Source organism: Tauraco erythrolophus, chromosome 22, assembly GCF_009769465.1.
Source record: "Tauraco erythrolophus isolate bTauEry1 chromosome 22, bTauEry1.pri, whole genome shotgun sequence".
NCBI classification, from domain to species: domain Eukaryota; kingdom Metazoa; phylum Chordata; class Aves; order Musophagiformes; family Musophagidae; genus Tauraco; species Tauraco erythrolophus.
In genome coordinates, this window is record NC_141486.1 from 10,706,420 (window position 1) to 10,723,141 (window position 16,722).

Sequence of the window (16,722 nt, forward strand, 5' to 3'; positions counted from 1 at the left end):
GAAACTGAACTGGAGGCCCTCGTTCCTTTCTGGACACCTGGAAGGCCGCTTGCCCTGCGGAGACGCTGCCTCGCTGCTGCCGAACCCCAGCAACGCCCCGCAGCGTGAGCCCCGCTCCTGCAGCCCCGCTCCTGCCCGTCCCTGCCGCACAGCCGCTGTCTGCGTAGAGTGCAGGAACCGCGCAGGAAGCCCTGCACCCCCCAGCCCTGCTGTGGGGCTTCCTGCTGCTCTGCGAGGAGGCGACAGCAGAACATGAAATAATCTCAAAACACACCCAGGCCCATGCGGGGGTCTCCTCCGCTGCCACGGAGCAGCACGGGAGAGAGCGAGCAGCCACAGCCCCTGGGCTCTGGGTGCCACCAGGCTCTGGGATGTCCCCTGAGGCTGCCCCAGCAGGGTCTGCAGCCCGTCGTGCTCTCACCCACCCCAGCCACACGCAGAGCCTCTCCTGGCCCGAGGCACTCTCCCGTGGGGTGGCTGGTGCCTGCCTGGGCTGGGCTGGCCTGATCCTGTCCCTGCTATCAGCAGGCTGGCGCTGGGGGGCAAAGCAGCCAGGCAGGAAACACCCAGCGATGGTTTCGCTGATAAACTCAGCTTTTCTGACTGTTGGCCACTGTGGGCAGCCTGGTTCCTGGTGCCAGCTGGGCAGCACTGTTGGGGCAGCCTCCCACAGTGGGTCAGAGGGAGCGGAGCCGGGCCCATGGCCACACTGCAGGGATGGTGCTGCTGCCCGAGCTGTAACAGGGTGTCCCAGGGCATGAGGACCCAGGCAGGGGCTTGTGGATGAGGGAATGGGTGTGGGGGTCCTGGGGGATGGGATAACCAGGGTTTGGGCATAGGGGTGCCAGGGGATGTGAAGATCAGGGTGTGAGTATGTGTGGGGGGAACATGGAGACCAGGGCATGGGCATAGGGATATAGAGGGATGTGAGGACCAGCGTGTGGGAATGGGGAGCCTGGTGGGACGTGATGGGGACCAGAAGATGGCTATGAGATGCTCAGGAGTAGGGGGACTGGGAGGGACGCAGGTGATCTGGGGATGGACAGGGCCTGGGGCACGGCCGGGGGTGCAGAGGTGGTCACGGGGACCCCAAGGAGGGGTGCGGGGCCGGGGGGCTGGCCCGGCTGTCGGAGGCGGCCCCGTCGCGGGCGGGAGGAGGCGCGGCGGAGGCGGGGGCGGCGGGGCCGGGCCGGGAGCCGCGGCGGGACGCGGCGGAGCTGCCTCTCGCCATGGGCGGTGGGTGCCGGGCCCCGGCCCCGCCGCTCGCGGGGCTGCACCGAGCCGGGCTGCGGCTCCTCCTTGCCCACGCCGTGCTGCTCTGCGCCGCCGGGAGCGCCGCGACCGACGGCTCCGGTACGCGGGACGGGGGCTGGCACCGGGAGAGAGGGAGGGAGGAACGGAGGGAGGGAGAGAGACCTGGTGGAGCCGGTACCGAGAGGCACCGCTATGTCCCGCACCGGAGCGATCTGGCACCGAGGAGACCCGGGGAGCGAGGCGGGACCCGGCGTCGGGCGATCTGATACCGAGGGAAGGGGCAACATCCTGCACCGGGGGGATCCGGCATCGGGGGGGGGCCGAGAGCGAGGGGGAACCCGGCTCTGGGAGATCTGGGGAACCAGGTGGGACCCGGCACCGGAGGGACCCAGGGAGCGAGGGGGAACCCGGCATCGGAGGATCCGGTACCGGGGGATGCGGAGGCACCTGGTCCCGGAGGGTTCAGTACCGGAGATCCCGCAGCCCCGGGGCAGGGCAGGCAGGGCGGGCAGCGCGGCTGGCAGAGCTGGGGCACCGCTGGCCGGGAGCCCTCAGCACACCACCCGGGGCAGAGCCCCTGCAGCACCCGGCGCTGCAGGGCTTGGCCCGTCACACCTGACCGGAGAGCAAAATCGCCCGTGGAAAACAAACTTCCCCGCTGCCTCCCACAGCGGCCGCGCGGGGACCACACGTGGGGCCTCAAGTGCGGCCGCACGGCAGGGCTGGGCTCCCGCCAAGCCCACCACCGTCCCGCCAGGCCCTGGGGCTGAACTGGACCGCAGCCGCGCTGGGGTGGTCCTGCCACCAGGCTTGGGGTTGGGACCCCGGCTGTTCCCTGCAGCCTCCCAGCTGGGACAGAGCTTCTCAAAAGAAAGTGGGGCAATGCCCATGACTGCGGGCAGGCAGGGCCCTTTCTTGCTCTCCCTAAACGCGTATCAGGTGAAACTGCAGTTTGGGGGTGAGGATGGAGGGTTGGGGGCAGCAGGGACGACTCCAGTGGCCTGAGCCATTGTTTCATTGCTGTGCCCCCGTGCTGCAGCACTTCACCGCGCACTGGCACAGCTGCAGTGGGCTTGGGCTGCCCGTGAGCCCAGGGATGTCGAGGAATAATGCTGTGTATGGCAGGCATCCACAGAGCGTGTTGTGAAATGAAACCACGTCTTGCATCCCTTCAGCTCCATCCCCAGCCCCTACAGTGCACTTTTTTCCAGGTCCTTAATGGGACATTGACTCAGTTCATTGTCCATTAAAGACCTTTCTCCCTGCAGACAAAACACCGTCTCAGCGTTAAGCTCATGGTGCTTTTCAGGTTTTACAGTTCCTCGCTAAAGTAACGTTCTCAGCAAACCCAGCGCAGGTGCGTGGGCTGCATCCCTCGGCAGAGCTCCGGCTGTCTGCGGTGCAAACGGTGCTGATGGTGACCCCGTCTCCAGCAGCTTGCCTGGGTTTACCCACCGCTGTGGGAAGCCATGTGCCCAAACCCAAGAGCCCCCAAAATGTGCCCAGGCTGGGTGTGCGGGGCTGAGCGGGCACCCCACCCCGTTGTAGGGAAAGCGAGGCTCGGGAGAAGTGATCCGAACGGAGCAGTTTTGGGCTGAGCAGGCAGAGCTGGGTGCGGGGTGCTGGAGCGGGGCATGTTGCCCTTCCCACTGCCTGTGCCCCCTCCCCGCAGCATCCTCCCAGGAGAGACGGGACTTCTCTGCACTGGAGTGGCTGGTCCTGTGCAAAACCAGCGACCCCGAGGTGGGGACTTTCCTGTTTGGCAACGTACGTGTCCGAAAGGGGAACAGGACCCGGGGTCACTCTGCGGCCCCACGGCACACGGGGCAGCTCTTCCCGCTCTGTGGGGAACTCTGGGAGTCAGGGTGCAACTCGGCAGGAACTGCTGGGGACAGCAGGGCTGGGTGCCCCCAGGGTGACTGAGCCACCCTGCAGCCCTCCAGGCTTCTCCGCCTCAGGCTGCAGGGTCAGAGCAGGAGCGAGTGCTGCAGGAGGGGAGCTGATGCTGGGGAGGTGGCAGGCACCCCGCTGCGGGACCTGTTGGGCACGCCTGCACGAATGGAGGGACGCCATGGGATGGACCTGGCTGTCACCTGCTGGGCTGGACCACGAGTGGCAGGGACAGGCAGGGGACAGCCTCTGTGTGGTCCCTCCTCTGGCTCGGCATGGGTCTCACCTTCCTAGGAAGCTTCTCCTGGGACTTGAGGACAGCCGGCAGCAGCATTAGTGTGTCCTGCTGGGCACAGGACAGGGCCCGGGGACCCACTGGGGACCCATGTGCCCAAAGCAACTGGGCCAGACGCACGCTGGGATGGTGCAGCCATGACCAGTGTCAGGAGCTGACTGCTGCACACCAGGATCAAAGCAAATTTCACTACGTGGGGGGAAAAAAAAATGGTACCCAGGACATACCTGAAAGGACGGCTCTCTTCCAAGCCCTAATTAGGGGGGGAGATATCTGATTGAGGAATTAGGGGAATTGCACTGTGCCCCGAGGTGCTGTGCAGAGTGGCCGGGGCTCCTGCTCCTCCCCAGCGCTGCCAGTGCTGCTCCGGGAAGACCACAGCCCTAATCTAGCCCTTGGATCTGCTCTCGAAGAAGGAATAACAGGATGTCGGGCTGAGGCTGGGATCTCCTGCTCACTTGGTGTTTGCTGCTTAGAGCACTTGTACTTCTTGCTGGCTGCGCCTTGGCTCTGAGCCATGATGTTTGCTCTCTGTAGACTTTTCCTCTGGCTGTGAGCGGGGCCAAGCCAGTCCCATGGTGATTCTCAGTTTTCCCCTGCAGATATTGCCCTTGGCTGCTGGCTTGCCTTCAGGGTGTAGTTTTGTACGAGTGTTCTTGCAAAATAAACCTGACGGTCCACTCCCCAGCCATTCCACCCTCATCCGGTGCTCATGCTGCTTCTCCCGTCGGCAAACAGGAGGTGTGGCAGCACCCGGACATCACTATTTGCCCGAGCTCCAGCCACGGGGCAGGTCAGGCATGGACCCCACTGAGCGAGGGCAGGTGGGCACCTCTGGCAGAGCCACTCCTGGTTCGTGCCCGTTTCCATAGCCTGTGGTCAACCATCTCCTCCCAGCACAGCCCCTCCGCAACGGGGCTCACGGAGCTTCAGCCCGGGCTGCACCGAGGAGCCTGCTGCCACGCAGAGAGCCCGGGGGCTGCGCCAGCCCCTCCAGCCAGCCCGGCCGCCCGCCCGCAGCCCGTCCTCAGGGCCAGCAGCCCGGCTCAGGTGCAGGGAGGAGGATCTCCAAGCGCCACATGGCGCGCAGCTGCGGCCCTGGCCTGCTGCTCTTGCTCGTGGTGCCGCCAGAAGTGGTTGCAGATGACAGTCTGGCTGCACTGCGTGTGCTGTGAGCAGCTCGAGGGCCCGAGGAAACATCCCTGAGTCAGAAAAACAAGTGCGTGAGCCTTTCATCATTTTCAAAGCCTGCGGCCGCGGAGCCGTCTCCCACCGACAAGCTTGGATCCAGCCCGGTCATGATTCACCCCCAGGTTGCTTTGGCTGCAGTTCGCAAAGCGGATGTTGTCCCCAAAATCTGGCATTTTTCAGCAGTGATGGAGTGTGTTCACCAGCTCTGCCGTCACGGAGGGGGCCGTGCTCCAGCACGGAGGCTGGCAGCGGCTTTCCCCACACCTGGAGCCGTCCCAGCAGGGCCGGCGCAGGATTCCTGGCCAGGGTGGGGAGAAGCATGGAGCTGCCGTGGGAAGGAGGTTCTGAAAGGATGTGAAGGGGTTGCTGTCACGGGCCAGGACACGCTCCGTCCCCCTCCCACCCTTTTGGCTGGAACATGCCGCTCCCACCCCACCTCCGGGACCCCGCGGCGCTGACACCGCGGTGAACCGCGGGAGGAGGCAGCTCGGCCAAGCCCGCTGTGCTGCCAAACGCGCCCTGGAGGAGTGCTCAGCCACGACGTGCCATCGAGCCCCGCACCAGGGAGAGCCCTGGCAAATCTCCTGACTCCCCACGTCAGCTGGAGGGACGGGGCAGGACACAACCTGCTGTGCCAGAGCCCACGGCATGGAGCATCCTTCCGATCCTGTGGCTGCGGCACCCGCGGCAGCCCCACATCCGCCCGGGTTGCACCAGGCATGGCACAGGGCTGCTCTTCCAGGTGCTTGCAGGGTTTGCAGCAGAGTCAAGAGCAGAGCTACTGACGCAGGAATAGCCTGGAGGATGCTTCAGCTGCGCTGCAACACGGCCCCCCTTTGCAAACATTCCCATCTTGCAAAAAAACCAAACGGGTGGTCTGACCTTAATTTGTCTGAGATAAATAAGAACCTGCCAGCTGCTTCCCGCCTGGCACATGAAAAGATCTGAGATGAAAGGGAGTCTGATGGAAAGGCTGGGAGCTGAACATGTCTTTGCAAGACAGCGTGTGTGACGTGAGGATTTGGGGTCACAGGGCTGAGCGCAGCTGGGACAGAGCTGCTGGCCAAGCCCTGGGCTCCTGGGCAGCCCCTGCCCTGCCCCGAGCGCATGGCTGCCTGGCAGACTGAGCAACTTTGCAAAATTAGATTTCTTTTTCAAATATGTTAATTTTAGCTGCAATTTCCTATGGAAAAAAATGTGTTTTCTATTCGGTGTGCCCGTCCCTCCACCCCAGCGTTGGAACCTGTTCCCAAATTCCAGCAGAATTTGAACCAGGTTTGGTGGGGCCCTGGCGAGCTCACGGCCCACGCAGAGTGGCCGATGGACCCAGGAAACCTTCCTTCATCAGCCACGACACTGGGCACACCAGGGACAGCTCTCGCTCTTTTCTGGTGTTCTGGTTCTGCTGCCTATCCCCGTCCCTGCAGCCGGTGCCACCAGAGCTGAGCACTGTGTGTCGGTGGCACCCCTGTCCCCGAGCGCTGTGCGTCCCGGTGGGGGCTGGTGACCGCCGGCCCGCTGATGTGCACCGAAACCCTCAGCCAGGTGGGCTACAGGAGGTCATGTCTCTTGGCACTTCTGTTCTCCTGGCACAAAGGCCCCATCCCGGGTCTGCGGGCACCGACCCGACTTGGTGGCGGTGCCTCTCCTGTCCCCTTGGTCCCACGGGACCGCGCCGCGGGGATCGCGCCGCGGGGCAGGCGGGAAGGGGCTCTTATCTCGTGCCTGCAGGCTGGGGACGAAGGCGGCGGAGGAAGAGGCCGGGTGGGAGCGAGCCCAGCAGTCAGCCCTTTCCATCCGCCCGGCTTTGCCAAAGCAAACTGCAGCCCTGACAATTGCCATTATTATTATTCCCAGCGGTGCTGTTTGTCCTGCTTTCCCCTGCCCCGCGGCTCGGGGGGCACAGCGGCCCCCTCTGCACGAGGCTCCAGCCCCGGCTGCGCAGGGCACTGCTGTGAAACGGCCCCGCAGTGGCACGGGGCACCGGGCACGGCACAGCCCTGGCAGCGACAGCGCAGGCTGGGGCTGGGGCTTGCAGCAGCCGTCGGTGTGTGGCCGCGGGGCACAGACCACCCCGGGTGTTTCAGACAAGGCTGATTGCCACGAGGAAGGTGACAGCGTGGGTGGATGGTGCCATCTCTCTCGCCCACAGTGAACCCTTGCTGCTCCTACCCCTGCCAGCACCAGGGCGTGTGCGTGAGGGCTGGCCCGCGAGGGTACGAGTGCGACTGCACGCGGACCGGATACTTCGGGACCAACTGCACCTCCCGTAAGTCCTTCTTGCCCAAAGGACCTCCCGCACCCGCGGGTCCCGGGGCAGCACGCTGTGCCCGCAGCGCGTGCTCTCAGTGGCAGCGACGGCGCGGGCGGGCCGGGGCCGCTAACGGGCATCTCTAGCGAGGCGAGTGTTCGCCTGGTCTTGTCTCCCCCAGCCGAGCTCTGGACACGCCTCCATGACCTGCTGAAGCCCGGACCTGCCTTCTTCCACTTCATCCTCACCCACTTCAGGTGGTTTTGGGACATTATCAACAGGACCTTCATCAGGGACACGCTCATGAGGCTCATCCTCATAGGTGAGGGGTTGAAGCAGGTCTTGGGGTGCAGGAGGACTTGGGGACCCCCTGGGCACCAGCAGAGGTGCAGGTGGGGGCAGTGCTGCTGCAGTGATGCTGAGCAGCTCCCTCAGGCACGGTGGGCACTGGGCTTGAGTCACTTCACTGAGTGACCCAGGGGGTCATCATCCCATCACCCCATTGCCCCATCACCCCATCACCCTGCCCGGAGGAGGCTGTGTTGCCAGGCAGCAGCGGGGTGCCAGGGGTCAGCAGGCTGGGCTGCCTGTGTGTCCCCAGCCATGTGTCCCCGTCCGTGTGTCCCTGGCCACGTGCTGGGCTGCCAGCCAGCTGGAAAACTCGAGCGCGTCTCGGCACCCTGCGCTCCCCGGGCCAAAGGGCTCCTAAGCAGCTGCACGGAAGGCAGCCTGCGGAAACATGGAGTTGGCCCTCGTTACTCATGTCCCCACATTCATCACTTTGCATAAATATTTAGGTTCCAGCCCTTGGAGATGTAGCGACACGTTCACAAGGCTCCGGCTGTTGGTTTTGCCATTTCTATGTTGTCATCTCATTCATCATCCAAGAATCCTTTTAGCGCATTAGTCCGAGCTCTCCTCTTCTGCAGGGAACTGCAGCCTTTAAAAGGCTCGGAGCAAAGCCCGGGACGCCGGCGTGCCTCCGCTGCCGTTACCTGTCTGGTTTTGGGGTGGCAGGGGAGGGCGTGTGGCAGCCTGAGCAGGGGCAGAGCCTGCGGGGTGCTGCCCCAGGCCCCGCAGTGGTGATCCCCCTCTCTCCTTTCAGTTCGTGCCAATCTCATCCCCAGCCCCCCCACCTTCAACTCTGACTACGGCTACATCAGCTGGGAGGCCTATGCCAACGTCAGCTATTACACCCGTGTCCTCCCGCCCGTGCCGGACGACTGCCCGACGCCCATGGGGACCAAAGGTACGCGGTCGGCACTGCGTGGTGCCGGGCGAGAGGCTGAGTTGCTGGAGCAGCATCCCAGGTCCGTACCCAGGGCAGCATCGGTGTTTCCCACCTGCTCATGCCTGAGCTTTTGCTGCCATGGACACATCTGCGAGGCACCGCTGGCAGTGCCACGCGGTGCCACTTGCCTGCCCAAGTTGGCCCCACGGGCAGGAGGAGCTTGATGGCACCCGAAACGCTGCGGGGACAGCCCAGGTTGAGCTGCTGGGGCACGTCGGAGCCTGTGTAAGAGGGCTGCAAGGTGTCCGTGCAGACAAGTCAGTGCCTGGTGCTGCAGCAGCCATGGCAGCGCTCACCGACAGCCCCGCGGCAGCACCGGTACCCACCTGGGTCAGCGTGGGGCATCTGCCCTCAACCTCCATCCTTCCCAGGGAAGCAGCAGCTCCCCGACCCCCAGCTCCTGGCTGAGAGGTTCCTGCTGCGGCAGAAGTTTCAAGCCGACCCCCGAGGCACCAACCTGATGTTCGCCTTCTTCGCCCAGCATTTCACCCACCAGTTCTTCAAGACGTCGGGGAAGATGGGACGTGGCTTCACCAAGGCGCTGGGGCATGGGGTGAGGAGCACCGGAGCGGGGGGCGCAGGGGCATGCAGGAGCGAGGAGGGGGCCCGGGGCGTTCACAGCTTCGGAGCAGCCAAGACCCTGCGCTCTCTCCGCAGGTGGACCTGGGGCACTTGTACGGGGACAACCTGCAGCGGCAGCACCAGCTGCGACTCTTCAGAGACGGGAAGCTGAAATTCCAGGTACCACCTGGCACCACCAAACTATGTCTCAGCCCTGTGATCCAGGGCTGTTTGAAGCCCACATGTGGAGCACGTCCAGGACCCCCTCAGTGGCTGCTGACCAGAGGTGCTGTGTCACGGGGATGAGCTTTGGGTCGAGCTGTTCTGACAGCAGCAGCCATCCTGCAGTTGGGGCTGTACGAGGGGGATGTTTCCATCCTGCTCAGCACTTGCAGGAGAGCGGCCGTGGTGCCCGTAGGGAGGCAGGTCCCAGCTGGGCAGGCTTTCACCAGGGTGGTTTTCTCCCCTCCTCCCTTTCTGCCATCCCGTTCTTGTCTCCCCAAGGTGGTGGATGGAGAAGTGTACCCCCCCACGGTCACTGACGCTCCGGTCCACATGGTCTACCCGTCTGCCATCCCCAAGGAGCAGCAGCTGGCGATGGGGCAGGAGGTGTTTGGGCTGCTGCCAGGGCTCTGCATGTACACCACGCTCTGGCTGCGCGAGCACAACCGCGTCTGCGACATACTGAAACGGGAGCATCCCACCTGGAGCGACGAGCAGCTCTTCCAGACGGCTCGTCTCATCCTCATCGGTGAGGACTGACAGTGCTATGGGTCGTGGGCACCGCGGAGCCCCGTGTCCCACCTCCCCGGGCAGCCCCAAGGATGTGAGTGTTGGTCGATCTCTGTTTGAGGGTGGTGGCCAGACTGGCTTCAGACGCTGGAGGAGTTTCTTTGCAGCCTTCTGGGGATCATCGCCTTTGGTCTGTACAGCAAAAACTGGCTTTAGTCCATAAAAAAATTTATTTTTGAATAATTTGGTCATAATTTTGAATTGCTTCATTTTAATGTTCTATTATAAATTTACTATAATCTCATGAAATATCATTTTTTACTAAAATCCAGAAAAAAAGCCGTGTCTCTAAGGAGACATTATCTCTAAGGAGCGTAAAGTCAGCTTCCTCAGGAGCTATTTTGGTTTTGGCAGACTGACCTTTGCTGGTGAAAAAATAATTCGCTGAAAAATTCCCAACCAGCTCAACGAGCGTGCAGTCAGAAAGGTCCCAGGTGGCGGACGGGCGCTGGGACGCGTGGGTAGCATCTTGAGGTGCAGAGGTGGTAGCTCCTGCTGCTGCCAGCTGATGGCTGCTTCTCTCACCTCCTGCCCAGGGGAGACCATTAAGATCGTCATTGAAGACTACGTCCAGCATCTCAGCGGGTACTTCCTCAGCCTCAAGTTTGACCCCGAGCTGCTGTTTGGGACGCAGTTCCAGTACCGGAATCGCATCGCGGTGGAGTTCAACCAGCTCTATCACTGGCACGGGCTGATGCCTGACTCCTTCATCATCCAGGAGAAAGAGTACAGCTATGAGCAGTTCCTCTACAACACCTCCATGCTTATGGACTACGGCGTGGAGGCACTGGTGGAGTCCTTTTCCAAGCAGGTTGCAGGAAGGGTAAGGTCCTGCTCTCCCCTCTGTGCCAGCGCCGGGGCTGTGGGACCGTGGCAGGGATGCCAGCGGTGCCATGAAGGCAGAGTTGCCGTGCTGTCAGGTCACGAAGCCAAGCTTGGGGACTCGCAGGGTGGCAGCGGGGTTCTGAGCTCCTCTTCTTACACGGTGCAAAGCTCCGGTCCAAGACATCGCCTCTCCTGCAGCACCAGGGGCTCAGCTGGAGCACACCAGTACCTGGCCTCCTGCTCCAGCAGCAGGTCGCTTGTCACTCTGCCCAGGGCAGCACCCAATGGGCACATCGTGAGTCCATCCCACAGCAACCTTGGCAACCCTGTCGGCTCGTTCTTGGGACTCCATAGCAAACATTGTGGCGATGCCGGGAGCCCTCCGTAAGCTGGCCCACGCAGCCGGGATCTCCTGGCCCAGTCGGGGCTGTGGGACAGCCTGGGCACTGGAGCAGCTTGCCCGGCGCTATTCTTTGCTGCCATCACATGGATGTTTTCTTCCAAGCCATTACATCGACGTTTCTGACTGACTTTTCTTGTGCAAAGCAGCGAGGCTGAGGCGCAGACCTGCTGCTCCTCGGGTGTTCAGGTTCGCCCCGTGACCCCAAACCCCAGGAATGTCTCCCCTCCTCCCGGGCCGGTGGGTCGCCATCCATCTGAGGCTTCTCCTGCCCCATTCCCTGGCCCGCGCTGGGAACGGGATTGACTTTAACCCAAGCTGCTCTACAGCTTTTTTTTGGCAATGTCCAATGATTCCCCCTCTTCTCGCTGCTGCGATGACTCACTGGTCTCCCCGACACCATGCCCAGGACATGGATGCTTTAGTGCGGTGGCTCCTCTGGAGCAGATGCTGATGCTGCCTCGTGCCTTACGCGTCCTCCTCCTTGTGTTCTCGCCCTCCAGATCGGCGGGGGACAAACCATCAATGCCAACGTCTTGCAAGTGGCCGTTGGGGTCATCAAGGAGTCGCGGCAGCTGAGGCTGCAGCCGTTTAACGAGTATCGGAAGAGGTTCGGAATGAAGCCCTACAAGTCCTTTCAGGAGCTGACAGGTAGGGCCGTGGTGCTGCAGGAGCTCTCGGGGCTTTGCCGGGGCAGCGCGGACACTCCGTGCCTGCAGGCAGGGTACGAGGCCACGAGCCGCCCCCCATGGCTGGGCTTGTGGGAGCTGCCACGTTCCCGTTACCCACAGCAAGGCCAGTCCTTGCCGGGGGTGATCCCCTTGCTAAAGCTCTCTGATGTTCACTTGGTGCAGGAGAGGAAGAGAAGGCGGCAGAGCTGGAAGAGCTGTATGGAGACATTGATGCTCTGGAGTTTTATCTGGGCTTGCTGCTTGAGAAACCCCAACCCAATGGTATTTTTGGAGAAAGCATGGTGGAGATTGGAGCTCCATTTTCCCTGAAAGGGCTTCTGGGAAACCCCATCTGCTCCCCAGAGTACTGGAAACCCAGTACCTTCGGCGGAGCAACTGGCTTTGAGATAGTTAAGACAGCATCGCTCGAGAAACTCGTGTGCCTCAACGTGAAGAAGTGCCCATACGTAGCGTTTCATGTGCCGGATGCTGCGGAAAATGGCAGCCCTCGGCGTGGTGGACCATCTACTGAGCTCTAGCGCCAGGACAGCCTGCCCAGGTAGAGCCTGTCCTTGCCCGGGCACTGGCTGAGCCGAGCTCCTGGGCTGGTGCTGAACATCCCGTTCCTACTGCAGGGAGCAGCGGGGAGGTGGGGACCTGCCACCCTGGTGCCGAGCGGGAGCAGGAGCGGTTCAGAAGATGGTCCCACCCTGGACATCCTCCACAGCAGCCCCTGAGGAGAGGCTGGCACCAGCGCTGTGAAAACCTCGCGTGCCTCCGGAGCATGGCTGCCGCCGCCGTCCTCCACACCCCCCCTTCTCTTGCTACTCGTACTTTGCACTACGCCAGCTTCGCTGTTCCCAGGGGACACCCACCTCCCCGGGACGCTCTGGGCTCCCCTGCACGTTGCCACCCTCTGCCCCCGCTGCTCTCCAGCACCAGGCCACCACCCGCCCCTCTTTCGTAGGGCTTCCCCACTTGGCACAGAGCGGCACGGAGCCCGGGGAGCCCTGGCAGCCCTTCCTGCTCTGCTGCAGCTGTTCGGGCGCTGAGCTCCCCGGGTCAGGCGGAGGAGGCAGGTGGCAGCATGCAGAGGGACGGGGAGGACGCGCCGTGGGTGTTGGTGCTGGCCCAGTGGCCAGCTGACACCGCTGAGCAGAAGGAATCAAAGCGATGTCTCTGCGGGAGGAGACCACGGGAGAAGCATCGGATCAGACCTTCCCGCTGGGACCCCGGCATGTGCCGCTGGCCGCCTGGGAGAGGCTACTCGGAGCAGGATCCAGCCTCTGTGCAAACCCAGCAACAACATCCCGTCCACCCTATGATCATCACGCTGCCCAGCGTTGGAGCTCAGCAAATGTCGTGCCCAAGGCGCAGGGAGCCCGCCTCCTGTCCTGCTCCAGGAACACTGGTCTCGATCCCCGTTAGATCCCTGTTCACTTCCAGGAAAATGGACATTTGAAATACTAAATGATTTTAAAAACTCCGCTCATTTCCTCCGGCTGATTTCCAAGCTTTGTCTTGCCAGTGCCAGGCCCTGCAGGAGGGCAGGATGCTCAGGAAGCAGCGGAGCTGGGAGAGAGGAGAAGTCCCTGGAGCGTGGCTGGAAGGCTGGTGCCCCCGGGACGTGGTGGAGCTGTGCTCGCCGGCGCTGTGCCGTGTCATTGCCGGCTGCATCAGAAGAAAGAACTGGAGCGACCCTGCTCCGTAGGACATGCTTCGATGGGGGCTCTGAGCCCGGGGCTCCCGAAGCCTTGAGCCACGCTGCCCGCCGGCCACCAGCACCCCTTGGCCCTGTGCCACGCCGCGCCACTGCTGGTCACAGCGCTGCATCCACGCCGTGTATTTCTGTCACATAAAGTCTGTCCACGCGTAAATCTCGCTGGCTGGGTGTTTTGTGGGCACGGAACAGCCGCAGTCCGTAGGAGAGCCCCTGGCTGCGGCTTCCCCCTGTGCTGAGCCGGAGGAGGGGACCGCTCCTGGGCTCCCGCTCCATCCCGGCAGGATTTTCACTCACTCTGTTGGCTTCATGCCATGAGGCCATGGGGGCTGCGTTGCTCCCCTCTTTTTATGGGGTTCTCCACCCTGACCCCCACCCCAGGCACCGCTGGCTGATGCTCTGCCCGTCACGCAAAGCTGCGGGAGACAGGAGGAGAACCAGGGCAAGGGGTCCTGGCCCAGGGCACTGCCCCTCACCAGGCAGGTGAGGAGGACAGCAGATGCGGTGTCTCCAAGTAGATATCTCCAGGTAGCCACAGTCCCCTCCATACTCTCTGTTGCCATTCCCTGGGGAGGGATGAGGACAGATGGGGGTGTTGGCCGTTTGGGGAGGGAGCAACAGTCCTGTGATGTCCCACCTTCTGCCCTGCAAGTTTCCATCATTTCTGGTCACCCCAGCTGATTATTTATCCGTGATCAATCAAGTATGTCATGATTCAAATTCCTCAAGAGGGGGTTGTGATGCACTTCCAGGCGATCATAAAACCAGTTACAAGGACGTGTTACAGGAATTTTAAACTAGGGAGATTTAAAGAGTCCCTAATGAAGGGATGCATTAGGAGGATGTTGTAGCAAGGGAACATCTGCAAGCGGAGACTCCCAAGGGAAGAGCCTTCTCCCTCGCTCTCTTTAACCCTTCAGAAGCGAGATGGTTTTGCCAGGGTATCATCAGGATTTTAGTTTCCCAGTGGCATACAGGGAGGCAGAGGTGGGCCCAACCCACGAAGGCACAGCCGCGTGCCTACCTGGGCTGGTCCCGTGCTGCCCGTGCCCTGCCCAGCCGGCGCGGCACGTAGAGACCCCCGTCCTGCTGCCCTGCACCACTCGCAGCACCGTGTAGCGCAGAATCGCGGAGTTCAAGCCAAGAAAAGTTCCCATCCCACGGTTCCTTTTCCCAGCTTTCCCCTTCCCTGCCCCTCCGCGTGGGAAGCCATCGCGCAGTGCTGACGCTGTGCGCAGGTACCAAAATGATCGATGCCCACCGACAGCTTTTAACGTGGCAGCGGTGGGGTCTGCCCCACTGCTGGCTGCACCCTCTGCCGGGACCACCCCCAGGCCCACGGCCCCGGCTGTGCTTCCCTCGCTCAGCCGCCAACGCGACGCTCAAGAACAAGGCAAACGGCGGCCAACGGGGAGCACTACACCGAACAAAGATGGCCAATGAGTCACAAAGCCCCAGCGGGGTCTGTGCACCCCAGGTCTCCGTTGCAGAGCGTGCGTGTGGCTGCGCTCGCCCCACGCTGAGCTGCTCCAGCCTGAGCATCCTCCAGCCTCTGGCTAAAGGCACAAGCTGGGCTCGTTTCAGTTAGACCACAAACATCCTGCTTTTGTTTGGAGCTATCAAAGGCCGCCAGCACTGCTGTGGTCCCAACCGATAAGCGCAGGACAGCCTGTCAGGCACAGAGAGCTGCCTGGGTGCTCTCTGCCTCCGAGGAGGGATGTTTCACCAGGAACCAGCTCAGCTGCACCGACACTGGCAAACCTGATGTCTCTGCCAGTCGTGCTGCCAGCGCCCACACGGCACAGTCCAGGACAGTGAAGCATCTCCCTCCTGTGCCTCACCCTTCTGCTGGCGGGAAAAGCTTTGACACAGTTTCTTTGCAGGACTGACAGGTACCAGCCCCAGGCACAGCAGCCAACACGCGTTTGAAACCTCCTTGTCCACAAGCTTGGGGACCCGCAGCCCAGCACGTGGAGCTTCCCCCAGCCCAGCACTGCCGAGCCCTTGCCATTTCTCTGCTTGCCATCCAGCCTTGTCTTCTTGCAGAACTTGCTCACATCACCACCACCTTGTCCACCACAATGCCACAGCCACATCCAAGGGGGAAGACAGTAGTTTGCGTCTAAACGCGGCATCAAGACTGGTGCATCCACCAGCATCACCCAACCGGGGCGAGGGCTCCCGGCACTGCGAGCACTGGGGACGGGGCAGAGGCAGCGTTGCCAGATGCTCTTTAAGCTCTTAGTAAACACAGCTCATAGAACATCCCCTGATTTTCTAAACAAGTGCCTCCGAGGAGCCCAGCTGCAGCTTGACCGCGCGGGGACGGACGTGGACAGGGGGACGGTGCTGCCTGCGTTCGTGTGGCGTGAGCAGCACCGACGCGAACATCTGCCCGCGGTTGTGTGACCTCTGAAGCGGTGATTCACTGCGCAGGAGGTTATTGCTGACCAGAGCAAGGACCATCAATTGGCTGCACTGCTTTTTCCGGCAAAGCCAGAGGGCAGAGGGCAGGCGGTGCCGCTGGGCTCCCTCCCTAGGCTGCCCGCACCCCTCCAGCCCCACTCCTCGCCAAGGTCCGCACTGGAAAGTCATCTAAAACCTCACGGCGGCAAAAATAAGTAGGGTCTTGAGGCTGGATGGAAAAGCAATCCCCCGTCTGAGTAAGTCACCAGACTCCCCCGTGCCCACCCCAGCGGGTCCCTTGGCAGCGAGTCACGCCAGCGATTGCACGGGAACATTTGTTCAGATTTTCAACAAAGGCGCAGTTTGAACATTTTAGAAAGAAGAGGTAGATTGGAGGCAAAAAAATCAGTATAAACTTCTCTTTTCTAAGTCTTGTCCCTCCTGCCTGGCACCCAGGTCAGCCCGAGATAAACTCACCCCACGATCTCCTCCCTGCCCTCGCCGAGCAGCCGTCTGCGCTTCCTTGTGCTTTTATTGGAACATCATTAAACGAGAACAAACCCAGGTGATTCTACGCTCCTCTCTCCCAAGGCAGAACTACACCCTCCTGTAAAAACCATTGTTTCTGGCTGCCCTCTTTGCTGTGGGCTTTTTCCAAAACAAACCATTTCCCAGAGGCAACACAAACTACCCAACGAGCGTATTTTCGACTCCTATTTATCCTGCTTCTTGAAGATGAAAATCAGACACAGAGATGACTTAGACTTGGTACATGTACCTTCTTGATCCGAAGAGTGTATCCCATAAACCAGAGCAGGCTGCAGCCAAGGTGATGCCAAAACCAACCGACCAGAGAGCTGCTACCCGTGGGAAGAGCCAAATCCACAAGGGCCGTGTCTGCACGTTTGTCCTACGCTTGAGAAGCAGTAGATAGAAAATGGGACAAAAAAAAAAAGGACAAACAGCAAAGACAGAGCATGTAACATCTCAGTAGGAGGAGGTCTTGTTGGTGAGATCTTAACCACGCGTTAACTTACAGTGATATTTTAGATACACAACTAGTGTGAACATCTCAGAACATCTGAGGGTGACAAACACCAACGTTACTGTGCGGGACCAGCTGCTCGCTTCCTGAGCTCTCTTCTCCAGCTGAAATGAACAGATTTAAGAAAGTA

General features: G+C 61.5%; 1 protein-coding gene across 2 annotated transcripts; it reads left to right on the forward strand.

Annotated features, from left to right (window-relative positions):
• Positions 1 to 1,229: 1,229 nt before the first annotated feature.
• PTGS1 (prostaglandin-endoperoxide synthase 1) lies at positions 1,230 to 12,408 on the forward strand. 2 transcript variants are annotated; one of them, XM_086624936.1, is made up of 11 exons: positions 1,230 to 1,353; positions 6,783 to 6,899; positions 7,063 to 7,203; positions 7,987 to 8,130; positions 8,544 to 8,725; positions 8,830 to 8,913; positions 9,238 to 9,484; positions 10,062 to 10,348; positions 11,254 to 11,401; positions 11,605 to 11,980; positions 12,057 to 12,408. In XM_086624936.1, exons 1-10 carry the CDS (start codon positions 1,230 to 1,232, stop codon positions 11,958 to 11,960), a joined length of 1,830 nt encoding a protein of 609 aa, XP_086481062.1. In that variant the 3' UTR covers positions 11,961 to 11,980; positions 12,057 to 12,408. The 2 variants fall into 2 exon arrangements, with proteins under 2 accessions (XP_086481062.1, XP_086481063.1); XM_086624937.1 differs by lacking the exon at positions 1,230 to 1,353 and having other exon boundaries at positions 6,806 to 6,899.
• Positions 12,409 to 16,722: the final 4,314 nt, after the last annotated feature.

What these genes read in the sequence shown, in the direction of transcription:
- PTGS1 (XM_086624936.1), top strand. Translation starts at nt 1,230, where the DNA reads ATGGGCGGTGGGTGCCGGGCCCCGGCCCCGCCGCTCGCGGGGCTGCAC. An exon ending in CGGGACCAACTGCACCTCCC is followed by an intron (nt 6,900 to 7,062) that starts GTAAGTCCTTCT and finishes TGTCTCCCCCAG; the next exon opens with CCGAGCTCTGGACACGCCTC. An exon ending in GTCCTTTCAGGAGCTGACAG is followed by an intron (nt 11,402 to 11,604) that starts GTAGGGCCGTGG and finishes CACTTGGTGCAG; the next exon opens with GAGAGGAAGAGAAGGCGGCA.